This window comes from Neovison vison, chromosome 8, assembly GCF_020171115.1.
Source record: "Neovison vison isolate M4711 chromosome 8, ASM_NN_V1, whole genome shotgun sequence".
Lineage (NCBI taxonomy): Eukaryota > Metazoa > Chordata > Mammalia > Carnivora > Mustelidae > Neogale > Neogale vison.
In genome coordinates this window covers 78,380,644-78,407,351 of record NC_058098.1, presented here as the reverse complement: position 1 = coordinate 78,407,351, position 26,708 = coordinate 78,380,644, and the positions used below count along the sequence as shown (strand labels likewise).

At 35.0% G+C, this 26,708-nt stretch overlaps 1 protein-coding gene and 1 long non-coding RNA gene across 2 annotated transcripts in view; one reads left to right on the top strand and one right to left on the bottom strand.

Moving 5' to 3' along the window:
• Positions 1 to 26,708, top strand: part of PNPT1 (polyribonucleotide nucleotidyltransferase 1) — a 46,342-nt gene that overhangs the window by 14,330 nt on the left and 5,304 nt on the right. The window contains exons 9-25 of the mRNA XM_044263993.1: positions 3,158 to 3,344; positions 4,745 to 4,796; positions 5,199 to 5,256; positions 7,054 to 7,150; positions 7,606 to 7,708; positions 11,953 to 12,023; positions 13,732 to 13,768; positions 15,968 to 16,034; positions 16,116 to 16,205; positions 17,343 to 17,396; positions 22,009 to 22,115; positions 22,557 to 22,628; positions 22,719 to 22,782; positions 24,291 to 24,374; positions 24,688 to 24,771; positions 25,863 to 25,969; positions 26,052 to 26,107. Coding sequence (XP_044119928.1) covers positions 3,158 to 3,344; positions 4,745 to 4,796; positions 5,199 to 5,256; positions 7,054 to 7,150; positions 7,606 to 7,708; positions 11,953 to 12,023; positions 13,732 to 13,768; positions 15,968 to 16,034; positions 16,116 to 16,205; positions 17,343 to 17,396; positions 22,009 to 22,115; positions 22,557 to 22,628; positions 22,719 to 22,782; positions 24,291 to 24,374; positions 24,688 to 24,771; positions 25,863 to 25,969; positions 26,052 to 26,107 — 1,390 coding nt within the window. The remainder of the gene's footprint in view (positions 1 to 3,157; positions 3,345 to 4,744; positions 4,797 to 5,198; positions 5,257 to 7,053; positions 7,151 to 7,605; positions 7,709 to 11,952; positions 12,024 to 13,731; positions 13,769 to 15,967; positions 16,035 to 16,115; positions 16,206 to 17,342; positions 17,397 to 22,008; positions 22,116 to 22,556; positions 22,629 to 22,718; positions 22,783 to 24,290; positions 24,375 to 24,687; positions 24,772 to 25,862; positions 25,970 to 26,051; positions 26,108 to 26,708) is intronic.
• The window catches only part of LOC122916494, a 38,270-nt gene continuing 17,069 nt past the window's right edge, over positions 5,508 to 26,708 (bottom strand). The window contains exons 3-4 of the long non-coding RNA XR_006386205.1: positions 25,385 to 25,486; positions 5,508 to 5,545 (exon numbers count right to left, since the gene is read on the bottom strand). This is a non-coding gene — a long non-coding RNA (uncharacterized LOC122916494). The remainder of the gene's footprint in view (positions 5,546 to 25,384; positions 25,487 to 26,708) is intronic.

Sequence of the window (26,708 nt, the reverse complement as noted above, 5' to 3'; positions counted from 1 at the left end):
ATGGAACTTATGGGATAGAAAAATACAAAAAAGTAATTGCTGCCATATCATTATTAAAATATTTAGTAATCCAACAAATCTTTGGAATAAGACCTAAAAAACAAGAATAATTTCTTCATGCGGTTGGCTGCTAGATGACTTCAGCGCCATTCTGCACATTCTGCTTGCTTTCAACTGGTACACTTAATATCACTCATCTTTCTATTTATGCTAGGATATAATTTAGGAAACAGTATACCAGTAACTATTTAAGAAGAAATTTGTATCTAGAAATCACAGTTTTCAACTAATCTCAAAAATCGTTAGGGGTACCTGGGTGGTTCAGTGGGTTAAGGCCTCTGCCTTCAGCTGGGGTCATGGTCCCAGGGCCCTGAGATTGAGCCCCACATCAGGCTTTCTGCTCAGCGGGGAGCCTGCTTGCCCTCCCATCTCTCTCTTCCTGCCTCTCTGCCTACTTGTGATCTCTGTCTGTTAAATAAATAAATAGAATCTTTAAAAAAAAAAATCTTTAATCTTCAGCTACTGAAAATGGTTAACAGCAGTCATTTAGACAGAACTTTTTTGTGTAGATTTTTAGTCTACATGGTGATGCTGTCCAGTAGAACTCTGCAATGAAGTAAATGTTTTATATCTGATTATGGCTACCGTGTACTTGAAATGTGGCTAGAGTAGTCAAGGAACTGAATTTTTAATTTTACACAGTTTTATCTAAATGCAAAGAACCATATGGAGCTAGTAATTGCCAAATTGGACAGCACAGATCTATAGATAAAAAAAACTAAGGAATTTCCTTCTAAAGTATTTTCCAAAAATGAATTGCTTTGAAGTCTAATTAGTGAAAACAAAGTCAAGGAATATTGATTTCTTTACCATATTATTTCTTTCATATTTTCTTTTAAATCAACTTATTGAGGCATAATTTACATACATCAAATGGATTTTTAAAAATCTCCAGTTTAATTCTGCGAAAAGTGAGGGAGGATGTCATGGGAATACTGATAAGAAGAAAAATAGAAGTATAATCATGGTATCATTGTGCCAGAAAAGCTGCTTTACGCCTCAAATGAAGTACTGAAACCTGACCTTTTCTTTCCCTCCTCCATTTGTAATATAATCATTTCAATATTCCTCTACATTTAGAACCACAGTAGGCCAAGTTACAATTTTTGCTTTTGCTTCAGCCATCAAACATAATTTAGAAAACTCAAGAGGAGATGGAAAGCATATTGTATTTACCCACATTTTTGCTTAGCAGTACTTTTCCTTCCTGATAGTCCATGGTTTCTTTTTTTATTTTTTCTGTTTAGAGAATTTCCTTGAGCCATACTTTTAGGGTAGGTCTGCCAGTGACAAATTTTCTTAATTATCTAAAAGTCTCAATTCATTCCTAAATATATATTCCTTCATTCCTTTATTCTGTAAATATTTTCACTGGGCATAGGATTTTGGGTCAACAGTTCTTTTCTTTCAACACCTAAAATATAATATGCCAATCCCTTCCAGCCTCCATGGTTTCCAATGATAAGTCTAATATTTTAATTGCTTTTTCCATATGGGTAAGGAGGTACTTTTCTCTGGCTGGCTTCAAGATCCTTTTGTCTTTGGTTTTCCAAAGTTTAATTAGGATATGTATCTCCTGGGTTACCCTGTTTGGGGTTTACTCAGCTTCTTGAATTTGTGCGTTTATGTCTCTGCCAAATTTGTAGAGTTTTCAGCTATTATTTTTCCAGGACTTTTCAGCCTGCCATCTTTATACTCTCTTTCTGGAACTCCATGACACAATGTTAGATCTTTTGTTTTAGTTTCACAGGTCAGCTTCAACTGACTGTTGGAATTCCAATATAAAATACAAAGCACAAAAGATTTTTTTTTCATTCTAGATTAGACCTAAAAGCTTTACAAGTGATGATTAGATAATAATAAATCTTAATGACAACATGAGGTGGTTTTAATATTAAATATGATACTTACCATCACATCTGTGCATTGCATGATGTTTAACTGTACAAATTGAGAAGGGCCAAAAATGACACATAAGCAGGCAGGAATCTAGCAGAAACCTGCCTGGCAGAAACCAAAGCCAAACCTGAATAGCAGATATTACTGGAAGTGACACTGGGAGCCAGAAGTGCTACTTGGCGCTTCCCTCCTTTACACAGGAGTTTTACTATCACAAAACCTAAAAGCAGCTTTTTTTTTTTTTTTTTAAAGATTTATTTATTTATTTATTTGACAGAGAGAAATCACAATTAGGCAGAGAGGCAGGCAGAGAGAGAGAGGGGGAAGCAGGCTCCCTGCTGAGCAGAGAGCCCGATGCAGGACTCGATCCTAGGACCCTGAGATCATGACCTGAGCCGAAGGCAGCAGCCCAACCCACTGAGCCACCCAGGCGCCCCTAAAAGCAGCTTTTTTATGGGAGTAGTAACAGTCCTCTAGTTGGCTTACTTGACACAGTATCATGACAAAAGATTTCCCCCCACCTGTGCAAGCATTAGACAATGTGACAATGAGAGAATTGAGGAGGAGGTCACATCAAATAATTGTTAAACAGAAAACATTTGGGATGTCTGGGTGACTCAGTCGATTAAGCGGCTGCCTTTGGCTCAGGTCATGATCCCAGCGCCCTGGGATTGAGTCCCACATCAGGCTCCTTGCTCGGCAGGGAGCCTGCTTCTCCCTCTGCCTCTGCCTGCCACTCTGCCTGCCTTTGCCCTCTCTCTCTCTGACAAATAAATAAAAATAAAATCTTAAAAAAAAAAATTCACTGGATTCCTACTTTATTGATATTTTAAAATTTCATTTTAAGTATGTATTAAAAATAAATGCAGCTTTAAAGGTGGAATTTTATGGTATTTGAATTATATCACAAAACTTATTTAATAAATAAGTATGCATAGTTTATTTTGTTTTATTTTTTTGTGAGAAATCCTTTACGAAATTGAAGAAAGCTATAAACCTAATTTCAAGTATTAAGGTCTCTTTATTCATTTACTGCTGTTTACATTTTGGAAGGGTGCTGATTCGAAGGAAAGAAATTAAAACGGTTGATATACCATTAATAAGCAAAACTGATCTGTGGTGTTTATGTTGTGTCAAGGTGCTTAAAAATGCTATACTGGTAAAAGATTCAATGGCAGTCTTTTTTTCCTCCCTTTAGTGATGATGGAAGCCTCTGCGGAGAACATTTTACAACAGGACTTTTGCCATGCTATTAAAGTGGGGGTAAAATATACCCAACAAATAATTCAGGGCATCCAGCAATTGGTAAAAGAAATTGGTGTTACCAAGAGGACACCTCAGAAGTTATTTACCCCTTCACCAGAGATTGTGGAATACATTCATAAGTAAGAATATCTGTACAAAAGAAAATTTGAAAATCATTACCAGATTTAATTTAATTGTAAGCCTAAAAACTTCCCATGGAAGCATGCATGCATTACTTCTTATATGGCATCCTTCTATTTTCAAAGTGAGCACCATAAATGCCAATCTAATGCTTTAAAAAGGGTAAGCCAGTTCTCATTTCAGGTGCCTAAGTTTGAGTCTCAAATGAAAAGGGGAGGGAGTTTACTGGTTAAGATTCAGATAACCTGCATATCTATGTCAAACAAGGAAAAAGAATAAATCATAAAATATTTGAATATCTAAGGAAACTGTTGAGGTTCTTGAAAAGAAATCAAGTATAACCACCTCTGTATGCCCAGTGCTTAAAACAGTGCCAGCTCACAGTCAGGCACTCAGGAAGTATGAATGAATTACCAGAAGAGTATTTCATTCTCTTTCAACTAAATTGAAAAACTTAGTATTTCCCTTAGTATCAGTCTTACAGTCATCAATCAGTCAAGAGACTAAAGAGATGTAAATTGTCCCCAACAAAACAGTTGCCTGAAATAACAGCCAAAGTGGAGAGAATAGAAAAAAGCAAGAAGTTGAAAAAGAGTGGGGAGAGGGGCACCTGGGTGGCTCAGTGGGTTAAAACCTCTGCCTTTGGCTCAGGTCATGATCCCAGGATCCTGGAATCGAGCCCCACATCGGGCTCTCTGCTCCTCGGGGAGCCTGCTTCCTCCTCTCTCTCTGCCTGCCTCTCTGCCTACTTGTGATTCTGTCTGTCTAATAAATAAATAAAATCTTTAAAAAAAAAAGAGTGGGGAGAGAAAGTTTGTATATAAGAAAACTCTAAGGTGAAATAAATTGAACAATTAAGAAGGAAGAGCATAGTACCTGTGAGTGATTTACCTGACAGATGAGGAGAAAGAGGGGCACCTGAGTGGCTCAGTGGGTTAAACCGCTGCCTTCGGCTCGGGTTGTGATCTCAGGGTCCTGGGATCGAGTCCCGCATCAGGCTCTCTGCTCAGCGGGGAGCCTGCTTCCCTCTCTCTCTGCCTGCCTCTCTACTTGTGATCTCTCTCTCTGTCAAATAAATAAATAAATAAAGTGGGGAGAGAAAGTCTGTATGTAAGAAAACTCTAAGGTGAAATAAATTGAACAATTAAGAAGGAAGAGCATAGTACCTGTGAGTGATTTACCTGACAGATGAGGAGAAAGAAATCTGGTATATTGTATTATAAATAGTAAACAGATTGGCTGTGCTAAAGAACAATAAATACATTTTTAAAAATTCTTTATGAAATGCTTATTAAATATTTTATCTTACTATTAAGTATTGCAGTTTTGTTCATAATAGTATTGTTATACTAATAACATAAGAACTATTATGCTGACATTTATTTTGTGCTTAAAATAGACTCTCCATGGAAAGACTGTATGCAGTTTTCACTGATTATGAACATGATAAAGTAGGTATTTTTGAATTTTGTCTTATATAATTGTTCTTGGAATTCATTTTTGTCATAATTCACATAATCTGATTTATGAATTTTTATTAAAAACCTCTAAACAGAAAGCTAAGTAAAAGTGTAGTTATTTGCTTCTCCATTCTCCTTTTGTTGATTAATGCAAGTTTTAGGGAAGTGTGTAAATATATTTGAATGAATTAAATAGGTAATATTTCTTATAAATCAATAACTAGCTCTAATCTTTTAAAGAATACTACCAGTAGAGAAATCTGAGTACTATTACATGTGTTAATTGTAACAATGTAATTTTTAGCAATTGACAACGTAACGATGTTAACTATTAAATGTAAAAATAGAAATGTTACATATTTCTATGTATACTGAACCTCACCTCTCTTTTAGATTTCCAGAGACGAAGCTGTTAACAAGATAAGATTGGATACAGAGGAACAACTAAAAGGTAAAATTTGCTTTATTAACTTCAGAGAGTCAATTATTTCCTTGTTCCTTAGTTTCATCTTCGGTAAATAATGATGCATCCCAAGGTTACTGTTAAATTAACTTCTGTGAGGGACGCCTGGGTGGTTCAGTCAGTTAGGCATCTGCCTTCAGCTCAGGTCATGATCCAGGGTCCTGAGAGAGATTCACACATCCGGCTCCCTGCTCAGTGGGAAGTCTCCTTCTCCCTCTGCCTGCTCTTCTTCCTGCTTGTGCGCACTTTTGTGCGCTCTCGCTCTCTCTCTCTCTCTCTGAAAAATAAATAAAATTAAAAAAAAAAATTTCTATGAGGGGACCTGTGTGGTTCAGTCAGTTAGGTATCTGATTTTTAATTTCAGTTTAAGTTATGATCTCAGAATCATGAGGTCAAGCCCCACGTGGGACTCAGCACAACATCTGCTTGAGAGTCTCTCTCTACCTCTCCTTCTACCGCCCCACCCCCTGCTCATATGCATGTGTATTTGCTCTTTCTCTCTCTTAAATAAATAAATAAAATCTTTAACTTCTGTGAATTTGGTCAGCACTGTACCTGATAGAGTGGGCACCAGTAAAACGTTGAATGTGAAATATTCTCAATCTTTTCTGGATCAGATTCTTACACTCTATGATGGGAAATTTTGTATCATGTCATTTGAAAATGTGAAAAGTACTCTTTAAAATTCTTGAGTTCTTAATCTGTGAAATTGTAATACTGATAATATCTGGTTTATGGTATTATAATAATTATGATAATATCTGGTTTACTTTAAGTAGGTAAGTCATCTGCATTTGTACCTGCAACATAACCAAGTATTCAAAAAATGTTAACTGATGCTGTTGTGGAATTGTAAAATTTAGATTTTAGAGAATTTAGCTCTCTAGAAATTACTAAGCAAAGCATTTTATTATGTAAATATCAGTCACAAACTGAGTATGTACCAAATATGACATTTAAAGTGTAATACTTAAAAATTATTCCTGACTAACAAAGATACATTTCTTAATATATATATCTCTCTCTGTCCATTTTTTATGTCCTGGTGAAATTTATATTTAATAAACCAAATGCTTGAGAGAACAGTGCTTAAGGCTTGGTATTAATCAGTTGATAAAGTAGCTTAACATTTAAAAACATAATCCTAGACATGCAGACAGACCTGTATTCAGGTCACATTTCTATCTGTCACTGCCTGTATGATCTCAGGCAATGTACTTTGTTAAGCCTTTTTTTTCTTCTTTAGATGGTGGTAATAATAAAATCTACCTCATAAGTTGTTACAAAGATTAAAGGCATTAAAAAGGAAACATGTATAGCACATGGTTCCTGAAAGAAATTAATAAATGTTAACTAAAAAGGCAACAGTAGGGACTTGTAACATACAAAGCAAATTATTTCTCTATTTGCAGACTAAGAGAAAAGTTCCTAAGGCAAAACATTGAAGGTGATTACTCTTAATCTTAAAAGTGTCACTCAGACCTTTTAATAATATGGCTGGATTGTTAGTAACATAATACAATAGAGAACTAATAACAAAGCTCTGTTGTTCTGGTAGAAAACAAATTAAGTTCTCAATAACAATATGTTTGAGGTATAATACTTGTGTCTTTCCTACTTGAGAATATTTGATTTGTCTACTTTGTTTGCTTGAGGACTAAATAGTTCAGCATCAATTCCCTTGGTTTACTACCATAATTAACTGATTTGATACTGTGAATTGAAGAGAAATCGTGTCTTCTAAAAAGAGAAAATCTTTGTTTTGGTTTGTCTTTCCTTCTGTAGAAAAATTTCCAGAGGCTGATACATTCGAAATAATAGAATCCTTCAATGTTGTTGCAAAGGAGGTTTTTAGAAGTATTATTTTAAATGAATACAAAAGGTAAATATATCCTTTTTTGATGGAATTGAAGTATGTGCTTCTGTAGGTTGTCTTGAAAGTGGCAACTTGCTCAAAGCAAGGAAATGATTTTTTTTAAGTGAACATTAAAGAATTAGGGTATTTCATGAATGGCTGTCAAAGAATGTGTGGATGTGTCTGCTGTTTCTCTGTGGGACTTGTGTGTAGAGCAGTGGTTCACAACCCTGAATCCACATCAGAATTGCCTTGCAGAACTTCTTTAACAGTAGAAGTGAATGGGTCACAACCTGAGATTGTGATTCAGTGGGATTTAGGGTGGGGATCAGGTATCTGTATTATTTTTTAAAGTTCTTAAATTCCTCAGGTGATACGTTATGTAACTGGAGTTGAGCACTCCTTGGTAGGAATAAGAAATAATGGGTGATATTTCTGATTCTGAACACCGCTTTACATACTTTTTTCCTTTATTACTATAGGTGCGATGGTCGAGATTTGACTTCACTTCGGAATATAAGTTGTGAGGTAGATATGTTTAAAACTCTTCATGGATCAGCATTATTTCAGAGGGGACAAACACAGGTAATATATATAAAATGCTTTAGTTATTTGCTGATTCCAGGTTGCTTAATTACATCTCACAGAAGTACATTATGTAGACAGTATAGATTTTTATCATATGGAATTTGTTAATACCTGATTTTTAAAAAAAAATATTTTTAACAGCTTTTTTGAGGTATAATTGCCATCTAAGAAAATGCAATTTAAAGTGTATGTTTAATAGGTTTTCATGAGTATACAACTGGGAAGCTGTCACCAAAGTCAATGAACATATCAATCACCCCCAAAAGGTTCTTCCTGCCTCTCTACAATCCCTTCTTCCCTGCTCCCTTCCCCTTCCTTAGGCAACTGTTGATCTGCTTTTGTCACTATAAATTGCTTTTCATTTTCTAGAATTACCTGGTATCTTTATCATATATGATATTTTTCTTTTACTCTCGATGCACAAAATTGAGTAACTCATACACTCTTTAGTTTTTAGCATATTGTTTATTTTTGGTCTTTTCAGGGCCCTCATTTGTTTTCTTTATTTAGCCTATACCTCAGTCCTATTTTTTCCCTTATATTAGCACCTGTGCTCTTATATTTAACATATATGTGTATCCATTGTTTTTTGTATGGTATTTGCTTTATACCTCCTCCTTTTTCTCATTATTAATCACTACTTTTAAATTTGCCAGTCAAATTGGTACCAACTGGTATTCCTTGTTTTTGTTTGTATTTCCCTGTGCAGCTGAGGATCTCTTTATATCATAATAAGTCAGTGTCATCACTGTATAAATCATACCCTGGGGGCTGCACACCTTTCAGGGCTTTCTTTTTTTTTTTTAATATTTTTTATTTATTTATTTGACAGAGAGAGATCACAAATAGGCAGAGAGGCAGGCAGGGAGAGAGAGGAGGAAGCAGGCTCCCTGCTGAGCAGGGAGCCCGATGCGGGACTCGATCCCAGGACCTTTCAGGGCTTTCTTATCACATAAAACTTGAGCAATATGATGGCCCTGGTTCAGGTTTGCTCTTTTGTGAATTATCTGGTTGTTACCCTTTTTTTCATCCTAATTTTAAGTGATTTTTTTTAATGTGTTTTAAACATTAATCCTTTTCAGTAACCAGAATTTGAATATATTATCTCCCTCTTTATCATAAGCCTTTTAACTTGGCTTGTGGTAACCTACTCTTTGTCTAGAGTGAACCTGAAATCTTTAGTTTTGATGTTGCTAATGCTTCCCTTTTTTATTTTGTGATTTGTGTTTTTAAAGTCTTATTTAAGAAATCTTTCCTTACCCCCAAAGTCACAAAATTAGGCACCTAGTTTTTTTTTATTAACTTGCTAGTAGTAGCTATCAAATTTAGGCCATTAATCTGTTTTGGCATTTACTCTTAGATATGGTATGAGATGGGAACCTCCAGAGTAAGCCACGTTTACAACACATTTACTAATAATTCATTTTTTCTGTTGACTTATAATATCAGTTTATCTGTATTCAAAGTTTATAAATACATTTTGGACTATATTCTCTTCTATCATTCTGTGAATTTCCTAGGCCAGTGTCACACTGTTTTAGCTACTGTACTTTGCAGGTATATATTAATAGGCGAGGAATAAATCTTCCCTTTTTATTCTTCCCTGCCTCTCAGAATTGTCTTAGCTGTTCTGGTACATTTGTTCCTTCATTTGAATTTTAGAATCAAGTTATAGAAGGGCGCCTGGGTGGCTCAGTGGGTTAAGCCGCTGCCTTCCGCTCAGGTCATGATCTCAGCATCCTGGGATTGAGTCCCGCATCGGGCTCTCTGCTCAGCAGGGAGCCTGTTTCCCTCTCTCTCTGCCTGCCTCTCTGTCTACTTGTGATTTCTCTCTGTCAAAATGAGTAAATAAAATCTTTAAAAAAAAAAAAAAAGAATCAGTTATAGAAAAAAAAAATCTTTATTGGTATTGCACTGAACTTACAAATTGAGAGAGAAATTATATTTTTATAATGTAAATCACAGTCTTTTCAATAAATAGTCTCATTCTTAATTCAGGTTTTATTTTATGCCTTTAATAATTTTTTTTAAAGATTTTATTTATTTATTTGACAGGCAGACATCACAAGTAGGCAGAGAGGCAGGCAGAGAGAGGGAAGGAAGTAGGCTCCCCACGTAGCAGAGAGAGCCTGATGTGGGGCTCGATCCCAGAATCCTGGGATCATGACCTGAGCTGAAGGCAGAGGCTTTAACCCACTGAGCCACCCAGTCGCCCCTTAATAAATTTTTTAAAATAACTCCCATTAAGATAGCCTGCATACTTCTGTTAGCTCTTCTGACAATCTCAGCCTTTTAAGAGTGTTTAGTCCATTAATGATCAACTTAATTACTGATGTGATTAAATTTATCCTGTCATTTCATTGTTTTTGTTTGCCCCCCTGTTTTTAATTTTCTATTTTGCCTTCTTTTTGAATTAACTAGACATTTTTTAAAATTTCATTTTAATATGTCTCTGTTTTCTAGCTGTAACTTTGCATTATTTTTTTAGCGGTTATAATAGAGAGTAGAGTGTATAGCCTTAACTTCTTAGTACTACATCACACATTGTGCTGTAATTGTCTTTCTTATAAGTTACATCTACATATTATAAACTCTACAAGGCAGTATTATAACTTGTAGTTTAAATAATCATGTATTTTCAGAAGTTAGGAGGGAAAAGATTGTCTTTTTTATTAACCTATTTATATTTATTATTTTATTAATCTATGTATTTATAATTCCTGATGCTTTGTATTTCTTCCCAAAGATCCAAATTTCCATCTGTATTATTTTCTTCAGTCTGATAAGACTTTCTTTACTATTGTCCTGTGGACCTTCTGACAACAAATTCTCACATTTCATTTCTCTGAAGATATCTTTATTTTGCCTTTATGTACAAAGAATGTATTTTGCAAGATTTAGATTCTGGGCTAATGCTTTTTTCTTTTAGCACTTAAAAGAATGTTCTACCTTTTTTTATTTTTTATTTTTTTCCTTATAAAAAGTCAGGATGCATTCAAATCCTTGTTCCCTGTATACTATTTATTATCTTCATCTGGGTGCTTTCCAGATTTTCTTTCTGTTTTGGTTTTTAACAATATAACTGTGAAAAGGTAGTTTTCTTTGTATTTATCATACTAAAAATCCTGAGCTTGAATCTGTAAATTTGTGTCTTTCATCAAACTTTTTAGGGATTTCAGCTATAATTTCTTCAAATATCTTTTCTACCTTATTCTCTTATCTCTCCTCATGGGATTGTAAGTATATATATTAGTTCTTTTGAAATTGTCCCACAGGTCACTGAGGGTATGTTTTTCCCTACCCCACCCCACGCCCCTTCTTTGTTCTTTAGATTTGTCAATTTCTGTTATCCTTCTCCATGTTCATTGACTCCTGTCAAGATACATAAGATAATGTATCTTTCAATTTTAGAATTTCCATTTGTTTTTCTTTATATCTTTGAGTATAATTGTAAGAGCTATTAAAAATCCTTTTCTGTTAATCCAACATCTGAATTAGCTCGGGGCAAACTACTCATTATCTTTCCTCTTGAGAATGGGTACCATTTCCTATTTTTCTGTTTGTTGTATCCTGGATGTTTTGATTGATGCAATAATGAGTTTGGATTACATTATGTTCCTCCAAAGAAGATTGGACTTTTTTTTTTATGTAGGCAGTTTTATAGGCTGGACATTTACTTATTTATTTTTTAAATTTTTATTTAAATTCAGTTAATTAATATTTAGTGTATTATTAGTTTCAGAAGTAGAATTCAGTGATATATCAGTTGCATATAACACCCAGTGCTCATTACATCACATGCCCTCCTTAATGCCCATTACCTAGTTACCCCTTTCGGCTCATTCCCCCCTTCCAGCAACCCTCAATTGGCTTCCTATTTTTAAGAGTCTCTTATGGTTGTCTCCCTCTCTGATCCCATCTTATTTTTCCCTCCTGGCTAGACCTTTATTGAGGCTTCCTTTATAGCCAGGCTTTACAAACATACCATCCTCTTCCTGTCCTCCCTCAGTACTTAGTATACTTCTTTACATAGTAGTCTACGATGTTAGACCTTTGGGTTATTGAGATTTCCACATAGCTCTCATATTTATAGAATGAATAAATGTTTACTCTAGCATGACAAGTTTTGTATAGAATTTATCCCATTTCTCTAATAGCTAATTGGGTTCTTGAAATGTTTTTAGTTTTCCTCCTCATTGTTAGTAAATTAAAACCTGACAGGTTTTTTCTTACTATTTTAGGTGCTTTGTACTGTTACATTTGATTCATTAGAATCTAGTATGAAGTCAGATCGAATTATAACAGCCATAAAGTAAGTTATGTTTTTTGGTAAGTTTTAAAGTGTGTTGGTATGTCCTAAAACATATGTTTGATATGTTTTAAAGTAAGTTACAATGTTCCAGTATATAATTGAAGCTCAAGTAGTAATTATTATTATTACTTTTTTAAAACCTATTATCTCTACTTTATTTTTCTATTTATAGGGTATTTTTAACATGGGTACAATCAGTTTAGTCTCTGTCTCTAGAACCTCAGGACAGATATGGGTAGGTTTTTTTGTTATAAAGAAGAGAGCAAATACATAAGAAAGAGTCTCAGTTGCTAAAAAGAATCTGGAGGCTGTTAGTAAGCTTAAAAAAAAAAAAAAGCCTTATTTAATCCCAAGCCACATTGAAATTTATGTTCAGAAATACTTGGCTGTCCTCCTCTGTTCCTAAAAGTCAGCAGTAAAATCTTGTTCATCAGTTTCAGATGATGAGAATCCTATGTTACAGTCCTCACCAGCGCTACTATATCAGGCACAGTTCTTTTCTTTGCTCAATGCCTACTTTTGCTTCCCTTTCCCTTGGTAAGGATCTCAGAAGACCCTAAGACTCTGCCTCCCTCTTCCTACTGCTCAACTGATGAGGATAACCCCCAGTATCTTGAGGATGGCATCAGTAATTGTTTTTCACATAGCTGACAGAATTGACAGTATAGCTGTGTGTATAGGCGAGATTGTTATTGTAATCATAATCCTTTTGGGGGAGCTCTTAAAACTTTTTAAATTCCCATCTGAGCCCAAACTTGGTTGTCCTCCCCTTCTTCACACTGACTCCTTTCTTTTCTAAAAGGCAACACGGCTTCATAAGAAAGAGCCCTGGAGTTGGCCGGGGTACCTCTTTACATTCTAGTCTTAGGTCTGTAACCTGTGTAAATGAGAGGGCACATATCAGTCAGCCATGTTGGCCTTTGGTTTCTTCATCTTATAAAATGGAGGTGCTACACTAATGATCCGTATCCTCCTCTTTAGCCCCTCAAATCTGTTATTCCTTTAGTCTTCTGTAGGTTTTTAAATTTCTCTTCTCAGATTGTGGTTTATGGTTATGCAGATTTAGCCCTAACCCAGGATTTTTCAAGCCTTTGCACAGAGAGGTACCTTTTGTAATACACCCACTTAATGGGGACACTGCTAAGACCCTGAATATGTCCATCTTTTCCTCAGTTTTAGATAAATCTGGTTTCCTGCTTCCAGGAATTGTATTTCTTCTCATCCTTATTTTCCTCATTGTTCTAGATATAGTCATAACATTTCTCATTTCAAACCCTGGAAAAAATCTTTGCCTGTCTGATCTCCTCCTCTCCCCTATATCATTTCAGTTACTGATGTTCATTTCACATACTGATTGGAGAAAGATCATAATTCTGAGATTTAATGTATTTATAAAATTTAAGATTCTCTCAGCAGTTACTAATGCTTAAAAGTAAATGTCTACTGTCTTATTATACAAATAGAATATTTAAGTGTTTCTATTTGAAGCAAAATTGTTTTACTAAATCTTTGTAAAATTCATTCATAAAACCCCAGAAAAAAATACTGTCTCTGACATTCATCCTTCCGATTCTGGTTTTCAATTTCAGACCAACTCTCTTTAATACATAATTATTTTTTAAATCCCCTTAAATCTTTTTAGTTGCTTATTGAAGTTATTTTTTTTGTATTTATATGATGTTTTTAATATTGTGCTTTTTGTTTGTAGTGGAATAAAAGATAAAAATTTCATGCTGCACTATGAGGTAAGGTGAATATTATCCCTCATATTTTATGAAAAATTTTCAGGATATAGCAAAGTTGAAAGAAATTTAGAGTGAATACCCATATGCTCACTGCTTAGGTTCTACTATTAACATTTTACTCTGCTGATTTTATATATCTGGTAAGGTGGATTTGGGCATGTTCTTTATTGCATGCAGAAGGGAATTTAGAGAAAGAAGTCATAGTTTTCAGTCAGTAACTTCATTTTCTGAGTCATACATAAAAGTTAAATTATAGTAGACAATTTTATTTTAATCAAGAAAACATTGTACCCATTCACCAGTATCAAACAAAAGTGGGGCTTTTCAATGCCTCAGATGACAAATCACCTCCTCCCTTTAGTTCATTTAAATGTTCATATTTTTATTCAGTTGATTAGTAGTAAAAGAACTCTGAGGTATTTAATAGTAAATTACTTTATGTGAAACTATTAAGAGTTCGTGATTGAATTGATATACAACTAAGTCCTAAGGCACACTAGACATATTTAGCACTTTTAGTATTTGGAGCATATTTGCTGGAAGGCTAGTGTAAAAGCAGCAAGTCACTTCACTTCTGAGTGACTGTTGTTGGCTGCCCAGAATCCCAACATCTCAATTTTTTTGAGCATACTATGATTAATAGAGAATATACAGAAACTTAGAGATTTTTCACAGATTTACATCCCTTATAAATATCCTGTTCTTAATATACTCCGATGCTGCAGAGGCCAGAAAGGAATTATAATTGAGTAAAGCATATCCTTTGCCATGAGCTGCACAGCACATGGATGGCAGTCTTTAAAATGGGCAGCTGCGGGGGAACCCAGGTAGCCCAATCAGTTAAGTGTCTGCCTTCAGCTTGGGCCATGATCCTGGGGTTCTGGGAACAAGCCCCACATTGGGCTTCTTGCTCAGTGGGGAGCCTGCTTCTCCCCTTTCCTCTGCCTGCAGCTCCTCCTGCTTGTGCTTGTTCTCTTCTCTCTGTGTCATATAAATAAATAAAGTCTTTTAAAAAAAAAATAAATAAATAAATAATAAAAAGGACAGCTGTGAAAAATGCACCTCTAGATAATGACTGGCAACAGAAGTGAAGAGAGGGGCAGTAAAAGGATATGAGCTGTTATTGCTACCTCCTTTCATTTTTTAAAAACTTTTTATTGTAAAATAAAACACAGATACTGAAAATGATATAAAACAAAGGACCATAATGAGTTTTTATAAGGCAGAGAATCTTACAACCACCACTGAAATCAGAGAATAGAAATGTTCCCAGTCACCCCTGAAGCCCCTCTATGCTTTTCATCCTAGTCTCAATACTCTTCTTTCCCTGAAAGTAACTACTCTCCTAAATTTTATAGTAATTACTTCTTGCATTTCTGGTATATATCTGTATACTGTATACTGTAATCTTGTCCATTTTTTTTTTTTAATTTGGTATTTCTGTAAGTCTCTGTTAATCTATAGTTTCTTCTCCAGCATGTTCTTTTCTTTTTATTAGTCTGTCTCTTGAAGTCCCAGAGCCATTTACCTGTAGAGGTCCCTGCAGTCTGGGTATTGCTGATTACACACTCATGGTGCAAGTTTCTCGGTCTATCTCCTAAAAACTGACTACAGTCAGCAAGTTTCTCGGTCTATCTCCTAAAAACTGACTACAGTCCTGAAAACTGACTGCTAGATCCAGATGCTTGAAGATTCATGTATTCCTTTTTAAAAATATTTGTTAAACTGGAATTCCAATATTTTATGGGGTATTTCCCAGTATTTTAAATGATTGCAACTAAGTCATATTCCTTTGAGACACTATATTGGTCAAATAAAATAGTTTGCAACCTCTGACTAAAAGAAAACCCTTACTGGAAAAGATCTGTTTCCTTAATGAGCATTTCTTTTTAAATTTGTATATATTTTTCTTATTATAAAAATATAATACTTCATCAGTGTTAATAATTTAAACGTAATAGAAACTTACATTGTGAATCCCCATAACTATCCATTTCCCACTCTGGTTCAAATACACATTAGAAATAGCTATGTTTAGTAATTTGATGTAAATTTCAGATACACATTTTCTGTGTATATAAATGAACTTTTAAAAAAAATGGGATTCTACTATTTTGTAACTTCTTTTATTATATTGATACTATATCTTAGGTCTTTCCATGTCAGCTGCTTATGTATCTGTTTTGTTTGTTTTTTAAGTTTCCTCCTTATGCCACTAATGAAATTGGCAAAGTAACTGGGGTGAATAGAAGAGAACTTGGACATGGTGAGTACAAATCTATAAACTTACATGGTAGTCTTACGGGGACTTAGTACATTTATGCTTATTATTTCTATTCTAATTCAGGTGCTCTTGCTGAGAAAGCTTTGTATCCTGTTATCCCCAAGGATTTTCCTTTCACAATAAGAGTAACATCTGAAGTCCTAGAGTCAAATGGTAGGATATTAAAATAAATTTTTCCTCTAGTCAAAGAGACCAGAATTCCCTGTTACAGTCTTTTCATAACTTATGTTACATTGTGCTTATTACCACAGTGCCCAAGTCTATGACAAAAGAAAAATGTGTTCAGTTAATCATAGACTGTCTAAATCGCTGTTCTTAGCTAATGAGATGTTTTGAAAGCAATATAAAACAAGTATTTCTCTTTATGTATCTTTTATAGCAGATCCAGTAGGGGTTATTTGTTTTTACAAACAAACCATAGAGCAAGGCCAGCTTCCAGAGAGAAAAGGACAAAAGAGACTGATCCATTAAGCAGGGAGGGGACACCTATCAAGTATCACAGATATAAGCAGGCAGCACAGAGAGAGTGGCTGGGCTGAGAGATCAAATTTAGCATGCCTGGGTGCTCAGTCAGTTAAGCATCTACCTTCAGCTCAGGTCATGATCCCCAGGGTCCTGGGATCAAGTCCGCTTCAGGTTCCTTGCTCAGCGAAGAGCCTGCTTCTCTCTCTGCCTGCCATTCCCTCTGTCTGTGCACTCTCTCTCTCTCAAATAAAATCTTTTAAAAATATATTTTAAAAGATCAAATTTAAATTAACATTAAGTACTCACATCAAGGCAAAGTACAGCCATTAGAGACAGAAAGGTCACAGTGATGGTCACAGATACTTAAAAACAACAACAAAAAAAACCCCGCTGAATTTAAGCTAGAGACTTTTTGTTCTTTACAGGGTGTGACTAGGCTATAACTTAGGGTCCAGTGAGAGAGCCAGAGCCTATATCTTTAACTGCCTTCTGATTAAGCAACAGAAGAGGCATGGTGGTTGTTCTGGGAGGTTTCTTAGAATCTGTAGCACTGCTGTCCTATAATGGAAATTATTTTCATACTATACAGTAGAGGAACTGAATTTATTTCAATTAATTTAAATTTAGTAGCTACATGTACCTAATGGCTATTATATTGGACTGTGTAGCCCTATAGTTTGTGGTTTAACAGAGCTTGCCTTAATTGCTTTTATAAAGAAAGAAGGAAAGAATACTGAATATTTATAAGGAAATAACCAATAGTAACAGTTTTCTACATTTAAAAAAATCAGTATATTATAAACAAGTATTTTTTTGTTTCAATAGGATCATCTTCAATGGCATCTGCATGTTGTGGAAGTTTAGCATTAATGGACGCAGGTAAAAGAATTATGTGTCAAAGCTACTAATGCTTTATCTCTATTTAATTAGTATAAAATATAAAATCTCTTTAAAATTACATTTTGATAAGACCTGGAGAAGTCAGATTACAGATTATCAAACCAGGCCAGAGCAAGATAGTTACAAAGTACAGCTTCAGCTATCCAGATAATTACTAGAATTCTTATTTCTGGTAAAAGGGAGAACACTGAAATTATTTACTTGCCTTGGTGATCCAGTGAGCCTTCTTACCTTCCAAAAGGTAAAGAGCTCTGTAGTTGATTCCATTCACCAATAAAGTTTGGACCAGGAAGCAGAAGTATTTAGGACCCGTAAAGGAAAATAACCATGTAATCTTCCATTCAGTTTGCAAACCATGAGAAGAACAGTACCACACACAGAAGAATACACACAATTTTAGGAAGAAAGACTATAAGAGGTTCAGTATAATCTCTCAGTTTGAAACACTAAAAGGGGAAAAGAGTCAACATGTTAAGGCTCTGAAAACAATTTCTGTATCTCACCAATGTTGCTATTCAAGAAGGAAGGGAACCTAAAAATACTCAAGAGGCTACATGGAGCTTCCCCTAAGTTCACACATTTATAGTACAGAAAAACAGAAAGATAGAAAGGATACTATAACCAAGGATGAGATAGAAGAATTGTGTGAATATATAATAACACTATCTAGAAAGACGAAAACTTAAACCAAAGCAAAAATCAAACCAACCTAAAAGTACTTTTCTAGTTGTGTTCAGTGCCAGAAAAGCATAAGGTGATATTTAAGGTTGCTGGTAAAATACTTTTTTTTTCCACCATCATACATTCATTCAGCCAGTCTTTACTAGATGCCACCCTTGTGCCAAGCCCTGAGCTAACTAAGCCTTTGGGACATAGTGATGAACAAAACAAAGCCCCTGTCCTGGTGGAGCTTGCATTCAGTCAGTCTTAAATTTTCGTACTGGGAAACAACATATTCTCAAAAAGGTGAACTGAAAGATAAAGTAAAAGGAAATTTTAAGAGTCTTTAAATGCTTTGAATGAATTCAGATCTTTTGGTCTTGACAAAAACCCAACCTAAGTAAAGATGAGAACTTCAGGATGACATACCTGACCAATGTTGGCAGTATTTGAGAAATCAGAAACTAATATACGAAGGACACAAAAAGTTCTTAATTTTGAAAAAAAAAAAAAGTAAAGTATTTTCTATAAAGCATAACCTAGTGAACTTGACAGTCACCCTTAGCAAAACTCTTAAAAGAGATTATTTAAGAAAAAAAGGGTTATAAGTATTTTTAGGAAGGAGGGGCTGTGAAGAGAAGGGACGAGAGGGACTCATTTCATGTCGTAAAATAATGTTCCACTTTGGAAACATTACCAGATTTGGAGTGGGGAGGGTGATTGCTGCTTACACCATTTCTAGAGTAGCTTGGCAGCTCATGATTTTTCTGTAAATGATACAGAAATTGAGATGGATAATAGGTGCACCATCATAACTGGTTGAAGCATGAGCAGAGGAGACAAGCAAATCTGATCAGTAGGAATGCCTGAAGATGTTTCCTTCTAAGCCCTGTCCCTTTCAGTGTTTTTATTATTGAATTGACTTAGAACACTAATTCTAATTAGTGCCTGCTAATTAATTAAAAGGATACTGCTAAAAAGGAATGCATGACTGATGTGTTAAATGACAATTTTGATCTCTAAAAAAATGTTAAGATAAAAAATAAGAAGCCAAATAGAAAACAATTGAATTTGACAAGAATGAATGTTAAGTCCTGTGGGAAAAGCCAACAAAGGGTGTGCAATTCAGCTCAAACACATGAATGCTTGTCATTCCTCACATCAGGCACTATCTTACTTTAGGGATACAAATGGTACCTGTTTTCTAAAAAGCTTATAGGCACAAAAAACTTAAGATCAAGGAGATTAATTCAAATAGGTAAAAGGCAAAAATATGTACAATATGGATGAAAAATTAGGTTGAAGGTACTTGACTTCATAAAGACAGCTACATTTCGTCTGGTTCTAAAGGCTGAGTAGTTGATCTCTCATTAGGAGGAGGACCCATATTTCATGTGAAAGGAATATAATGGGCGAAGTTATGAAGCAGTATAGTATGTTTCGAAAATGTATTTTAAAAAATTAAGTAATAAATTGGGACCACCTTTTAAAAGTCATTGTTAAGAATTTTGAACTTAAAGCTAGTATTTCACGACTCAGTAATCTATGACTAGTTTTCCTGCTGGATGTTGATTATTGTATAACATGAAAAAACGTCATTCTGTTCTAAACTACATTTAAGCAGGGTTAAGCAGGTTTATTTAATAATGAGTTAAATAAGCTTTAACATGCTATTGTGAATTCTGAATCTCTAGGAACAGGATATGCACTATTTCCCAAATGTTTTTGACCATAGAACACGTATAAAATTTACTGAAAGCAAATACTGGGGAACTCAAAGAGAATTTTATGTAGAGGAATGGTGTGACTTGAATCTGATTTATTTTCTTTTTGGTAGTTTTTCCCAGCTTAGGTGATAGACCTAGAGGATAAAGTGGGAGAGAATGGAAACGGGGGAGAGACCAAAACTGGGGATACCAGACAAGGAGAATGTTGTCAGAGCAAGAAATAATGGAAACTTAGACTAAAGGAGTAACAATGGATGTTACAGTATTTAGAGGAAAGGACAACTTTCTACAGAAATTTAAAGGACAAACTATCAGATCTTTGTGGACTTCATATTAGGAAATGAGGAAAGAAGTATTGATTCTGGACAAGTATCTTAGTTGCATTCAACCAAGATAAGAAAGACAAGACAAAAAGGATTTATTGGGTATGATTACATTTTATATATATGTACATACATATAACATGCTTTGGGGACATTTAATTGGAAATGTCCAATAGCCATATTGACAATACAGCTCTAGAGCTTAGTAGCAAAGAGAAATAGGCAGGAGAAAGAGATTTTTTAGGTCATCAACATTATAGGTTATGGTTATAAACCAAGAGCATAAGTGAGATTGCTTAGAGAATATGAAATGATACCCCCGGCACAATCCTTTTTAACAGTTAAATTCCAAGTGATAAAACCTTAAATGTTTTGTAAAAAGAAACATGGAAAATTTTATCAAAATCTTAGGAAAAACCTTTCTAAGCAAAATCCAGGTACCATGATAACGTACAACTTTAAAATTCTATACAGGAAAATAAATCACAATAAACAAAGTCAACTGACTAGGAAAATAATATATTTCCTTTAATAGTCTACATTTATATTTAACAAAGATGTATTGTCCATGTTGAAAGAGCTTTTATAAATCATTAAGAAAAAAAGACTAACAAACAACTGGAAAATGGTTGAAAACCATGAACAGGCAATTCAGAGAAAAAGAAATATAAGGGGTGCCTGGGTAGCTCAGTTGGTTAAGCGTCCAACTCTTGATCTCATCATGGGTCTTGATCTCAGTGTTGTGAGTTCAAGCCCTGCATTGGGCTCCATATCTGGGTATGGAGCCTAAATAAATAAACTAATTAAATAAACAGTTTATAAACATTTTAAAAAGTTTGGTTTCACTCATAAAAAAATCAAATAAACAATAAGCTACCACTTTTGCCCTTTATATAACAAAGGTCAAAAGATCTGACAGGAATTAAGAAAATAAAATAGCAGGCACCCTCAAATACAGCTGGAAGAAATATATAATGCTACACCCTGGAAGGCAGTTTGACAGATTTATAAAAATGTAAACCCATATACCTTTTGACCCAGTAATCCCACTTCTATTATGTGGCTTATAAATCCATTCAGGGAGTACTGAGCAGCCATTCAAAAGAATAAGGTGGAACTTTGTGTGGCATTATGTGTCATTATCCAAGGTATGTTATTAAGTGAAAAAAGACAAGGTGCAGAATAGTGGGCATATTCACTATGCTTCCATAAGTAAAGAGAACAAAAGATTACACTTTGATTCATATTTGGGCACAAATTTTCTGGGAGGATACACACACACAAAAAAACCTACTGATGGCTTTCATGGAGTGGTGAGATGAGGGGTTTAGGCTGGAGGGATTTACCAATAACATGGTTACATTTCCAAAAAAAGAAGATAAACATACCAAAAGTAAAAAGACAAATGGATTCCATTAAGAGTTAAGTGTGCTATTTTTATAGAGATTTTTGTGAGAAAAGTAATTACCTGTTTATTTGTTTTAAGGGGCTTTTTTCATATGCTTAAGAAGAAATGAGGTAGATAGATGACCTTTCCAGCTTGGTTCTGATGATGTCAAATTTAAAACACCACTCACGGGGCGCCTGGGTGGCTCAGTGGGTTGAGCCGCTGCCTTCGGCTCAGGTCATGATCTCAGAGTCCTGGGATCGAGTCCCGCGTCGGGCTCTCTGCTCAGCAGGGAGCCTGCTTCCCTCTCTCTCTCTCTGCCTGCCTCTCTGCCTACTTGTGATTTCTCTCTGTCAAATAAATAAATAAAATCTTAAAAAAATTAAAAAAATAAAAATAAAACACCACTCACATATTAAATTATCAACAGAATGATAAATATGTGTGTTAGGTTGATGTACACATTACATACAAGCTCTTCTTCTCAATTATAGGAGTTCCAATTTCATCTGCTGTCGCAGGTGTGGCAATAGGATTGGTCACCAAAAACAATCGTGAGAAGGGTGAAATAGAAGATTATCGTTTGCTGACAGATATTCTGGCAAGTATATCCATGTTTTCAAATATTCAGTGGTGAAGATGACACATATTTTATAAGCATTGGATGCTTAGAAGAATAACATTACTTGGTATTACTTATCTTACTTTCCTCCTCTGCATATTAGCCTTGTATTTTATAGGATGTGAGTTAAAATATACATAAAGTAGTATAAATATCCATAATGGCTCACTTTAGGGTGATCATAAATGAATCCCTGTGCATTTATGGGGGGACAACATGAACTTAAAGTAATCTTCTGATGAAACAGTTCTAACTTAAAAAGCCACAAATTAGAAGCAATAGTTACTGTAGAAGGTACTTCTTTGTATTTAGTCTTAGAGGACATGGTTTACTTCTCTAGACATTTTTAAAAATTCCTCTATTGTGCCTAGATGAATTTTGTTTTTGTTTAAAACTATATCATTTCTTAAATTCCTTAAGGGAATTGAAGATTACAATGGTGACATGGATTTCAAAATAGCCGGCACCAATAAGGGAATAACCGCATTACAGGTATTTTAAACCTATTTTGTTTCACTTTTATAATATTTAAATTATGTCCTGAATCAGTATTTATATAATTTTTTTACTTTTCCACGTCAGGCTGATATTAAATTACCTGGAATACCAATAAAAATTGTTATGGAGGCCATTCAACAAGCCTCAGGTAAGCTAGTGTGCCTGATTCTCTTTCCATCATTTTTCATTTATTCATGACAACTATAATTCCCATTAGAATATTAAAAATGGGCTTTTTATAAAGTACTGTTTTGGAAATGAAATTTCAAACCTTTATGAGAGACCAGAGAAAATTCAATTTTTATAAGTGACTCCCTAAGATAAGATTTATGGAGAAAGAGGGCTATAAGTAGAATTGTAAAGGTAATTAGGATATGAAGAGCTTTGATTACTAAGTTAAAGAATTTGGATTTTACTCCATTAAAAACTAAGACTACTGCTATATCTTATCACTTTTTTTATATATATAGTTCACCTCTAAACAATGTGTGGTCAAACTGCACGGGTCCACTTATACGTGGATTGTGTTTTGTTTCTGTGGGCTTTTTTTAAAGAGTTGGCAACAAAAGCATTTATTTACAGCAGCAAAGCATTTATTTACTATTGCCCATTCCACCAGATGAACTGAAGGCAGCTGACACAGAGGTCATGTCTGCTACACTGAGTATCCTCTGAGTCTTGCTGAGGCAATTAGCAGCTCCTGGGGATGGGGGGGCCATGACTGGGCAGGGCTGCAGATTACCCAGTGTGCTGAGAAGGTGGTCCCATCAAGCATCCAGGGATGGCCAGCAGAAGACTGGACTGAAGTGGAGAAACATGCCCAGAGGGAAGGGGTAGCACTGTATAGGAAGTCCCTGCACTAAGTCCTCTGTGCCTGTGGGGTTGGGAGGGGACCCATTCCCCACTATTGCACCTTGGCCCTGAGGCCTCCTGGAGACCAGCACACTCACATGTGGCCACAGGTATGAGTGTATGGCCATGGGTCAGTGGTACCTGTCCATGCAGATGAAGCAGCATTACTATGCTTCCATGCAAATGTTGCAGCCCGCAGGCCACCCAGGGGTTGCCACTGCTGAGCCTAAGCCACCAGGCTGTGGAACTATGCCATCCCAGCCCCCTATCCCATGGCTTTGCAAATATTTTTCAATAAATATACAGTACTGTAAATATATTTTCTATTCCTTCTGGTTTCTTTTTTTTTTTTTTTTTAAGATTTTATATATTTTTTTGACAGAGAGATCAAAGCTGGCAGAGAGGCAGGAAGAGAGATGGGGGGGAAGCCCATTGAGCAGACAGCCTGATGCGAGGCTTGATCCCAGGACCCTGAAATCATGAGTTGAGCTGAAGGCAGAGGTTTAACCCACTGAGTCATCCAGGCATCCCTCTTTAAGATTGTCTTAAGGTTGTCTTAACCTTTTCTTTTTTCTAGTTTACTTTATTATAAGAATATCGAGTATAATAGATAAACATACAAAATGTGTCACTTAACTGTTTTTTGTCATGAGTAAGGCTTCCAGTCAATACTAGGCTATTAGTAGTAAGTTTTGGGGAATCAAAAGTTTTACACGAATTTTTGATGCAAGGGTAGACATCCATAATCTCCAGTTGTTCAAGGGTCAACTGTGATTATAGTTTTTATGTTTTTATCTCTTATAGTGGCAAAGAAGGAGATACTACAGATTATGAACAAAACTATTTCAAAACCTCGAGCATCTAGAAAAGAAAATGGACCTGTTGTAGGTAATGTATTAAAGTTATTATTTATTCTGTCATAAGGTAAACATTAATATATGAAAGTATATTATTATATTTAAATTTCCTTTAACTCCATACACAAAACAAAAATATTTTTAAATATTTCTATAAATATTTTAAATTTGGGGAGATATTTTTAGACATTAGAACTTACAGAAACTTGAGTCAAGTAACTATTTTTGTATTTCCCATGAAATAGTTTTACATGTGCATATGCCAAAAAAAAAATTTTGATCAAGATGTTTTAGGTTCATATATGTACTCGAATTATTTACAGTTTATGTTTACTACATTTTAGAAACTATTCAGGTTCCGTTATCAAAACGGGCAAAATTTGTTGGACCAGGTGGATATCATTTAAAAAAGCTTCAGGCTGAAACAGGTAAGAGTTGTATGATGTTTGGGGGTTTTATTTTTTTTATGTTTTTTAGAGAGGAAGGGGAGAAGGGGGAGGGGGAGAGAGAATCTTAAGCAGGCTCCATGTTTAGCGTGGACCTCAACTTGAGGGCTTGATCTCACAAACCTGTATCATGACCTGAGCCAAAATCAAAAGTCAGACACTTAACCAACTGAGCCACCCAGGTGCCCCAAGTTTGAGGGTTTTAATGGTAGGCCCCATAAGTTGCCATTTCATCTCCATTATATTCAAAAAATGTGTTTTGAGATATGTGAAAACAAGAGCAAAGAATATAATGCTGTCATGTCTTTAAGTTTTCTGTATGCCTCTTAATAAATCAGCAGTCATTCTTAACTATATTCAAGAAGGATGACCTAGAATTCATTGATTTCTTTGTGAATTGAACATTTTAAAATTTTAAATTTGAAAATTGAACATTTAGAAAAATCTTTAGTTTTTCACTTCAGAGGATTTTGCTGTCATTTTCTATTCTGCTGTTTTTCACTTAGTCTTATTTAGACTTTTATTTGAAGAGTATGTGTAGAAATAGTATGCTTTGTTTTTTCTAGAAGCAATCTTTGAGTTACCTAGTACTTACCAGCTTTGAGGTTATTGAAGGAAGGTGAGAAGCATAGTTGTCTTAGCCAGCGCTTTAGATTGAGAAACTGACATGTCATCCCTCATCCATCTGTTCACAACTCTAGAGTAAGAGAAAGAAAAAGTGAGGAAAAGGTTAGAGTATAGAAGCTACTCATAATTAAAAGAGCAAAACCAATCTTCAAAAATTAGAACTTAAATGTGCTTTCTCCTACCAAACTCTTGAGCTCCAAGAACACAGAGATAGTGACTGACTGTTGTTTCCCCAGGCCATAGTACAATGTCAGATACATAACAGGTGTGCAATGTGTTATATGTTGGTGAATGAATCCCTTCATTCCTAAAGCAATGAGTAAATATAACACAACTCTGCCCAGCTACTTATACGTCAGTCCCCTGCTCTCACATCTACTTTGTAAGACAAGGCTTCGCTAAAGTGAGCAATTTAACTTTAATATGTTAAATTATCTTTTTAAAAGGAGTAACTGTTAGTCAGGTGGATGAAGAAACATTTTCTGTATTTGCACCAACACCAAGTGCAATGCATGAAGCAAGAGACTTCATTACTGAAATCTGCAAAGATGATGTAAGTTTAGATCTTATAATACTTACTTTTTTCTATATTTTTTTTCTTTTTATTCATCTTATGGCTTTTTTTGCACTTACAGCAAGAGCAGCAACTAGAATTTGGAGCAGTGTATACCGCCACAATAACTGAAATCAGGTAATATCAACCAATACACTATGCTGGGGTTTTTTTGTTTGTTTCTTTGTTTTTTTAAGATTTTATTTGACAGATCACAAGTAGGCAGAGAGGTAGGCAGGGGGATGGGGGAAGCAGGCTCCCCACCTAGCAGAGAGCCTGATGTGGGGCCCAGTCCCACATGACTTGAGCCAAAGGCAGAGGCTTTAACCCACTGAGCCACGAGGTGCCCCCACTATGCTGGTTTTTGTAAGATTTATATTATAAGCACATGTTAACTTCATATTTGCCTTATATATGTTGAAAATGTTAGGTATTTAGATTTTATGTCAATTACCTGCCATAAATTATTTTTAAGGTATAATTTATTTTCTATGCCAGTTTGTTGATTTTCAGTAACATGATTCTGTGATTATAATTGTACTAATAGATTCTTCTAAGTGAATTGTTTTCTTGAACCAAATTTCCCACCACTTAAATTTTCCCAATAAACAGTAAAACAGGCCCAAATAGACCTAGCAGTGTTCCTTTTTCTTTTTCTACTAGTTTCATGTTGGTTTGTTTTAAAGATAGTACTACCTAATGCCTAAGGAGCACATTTCTTTAAATGTCAATTTCAACT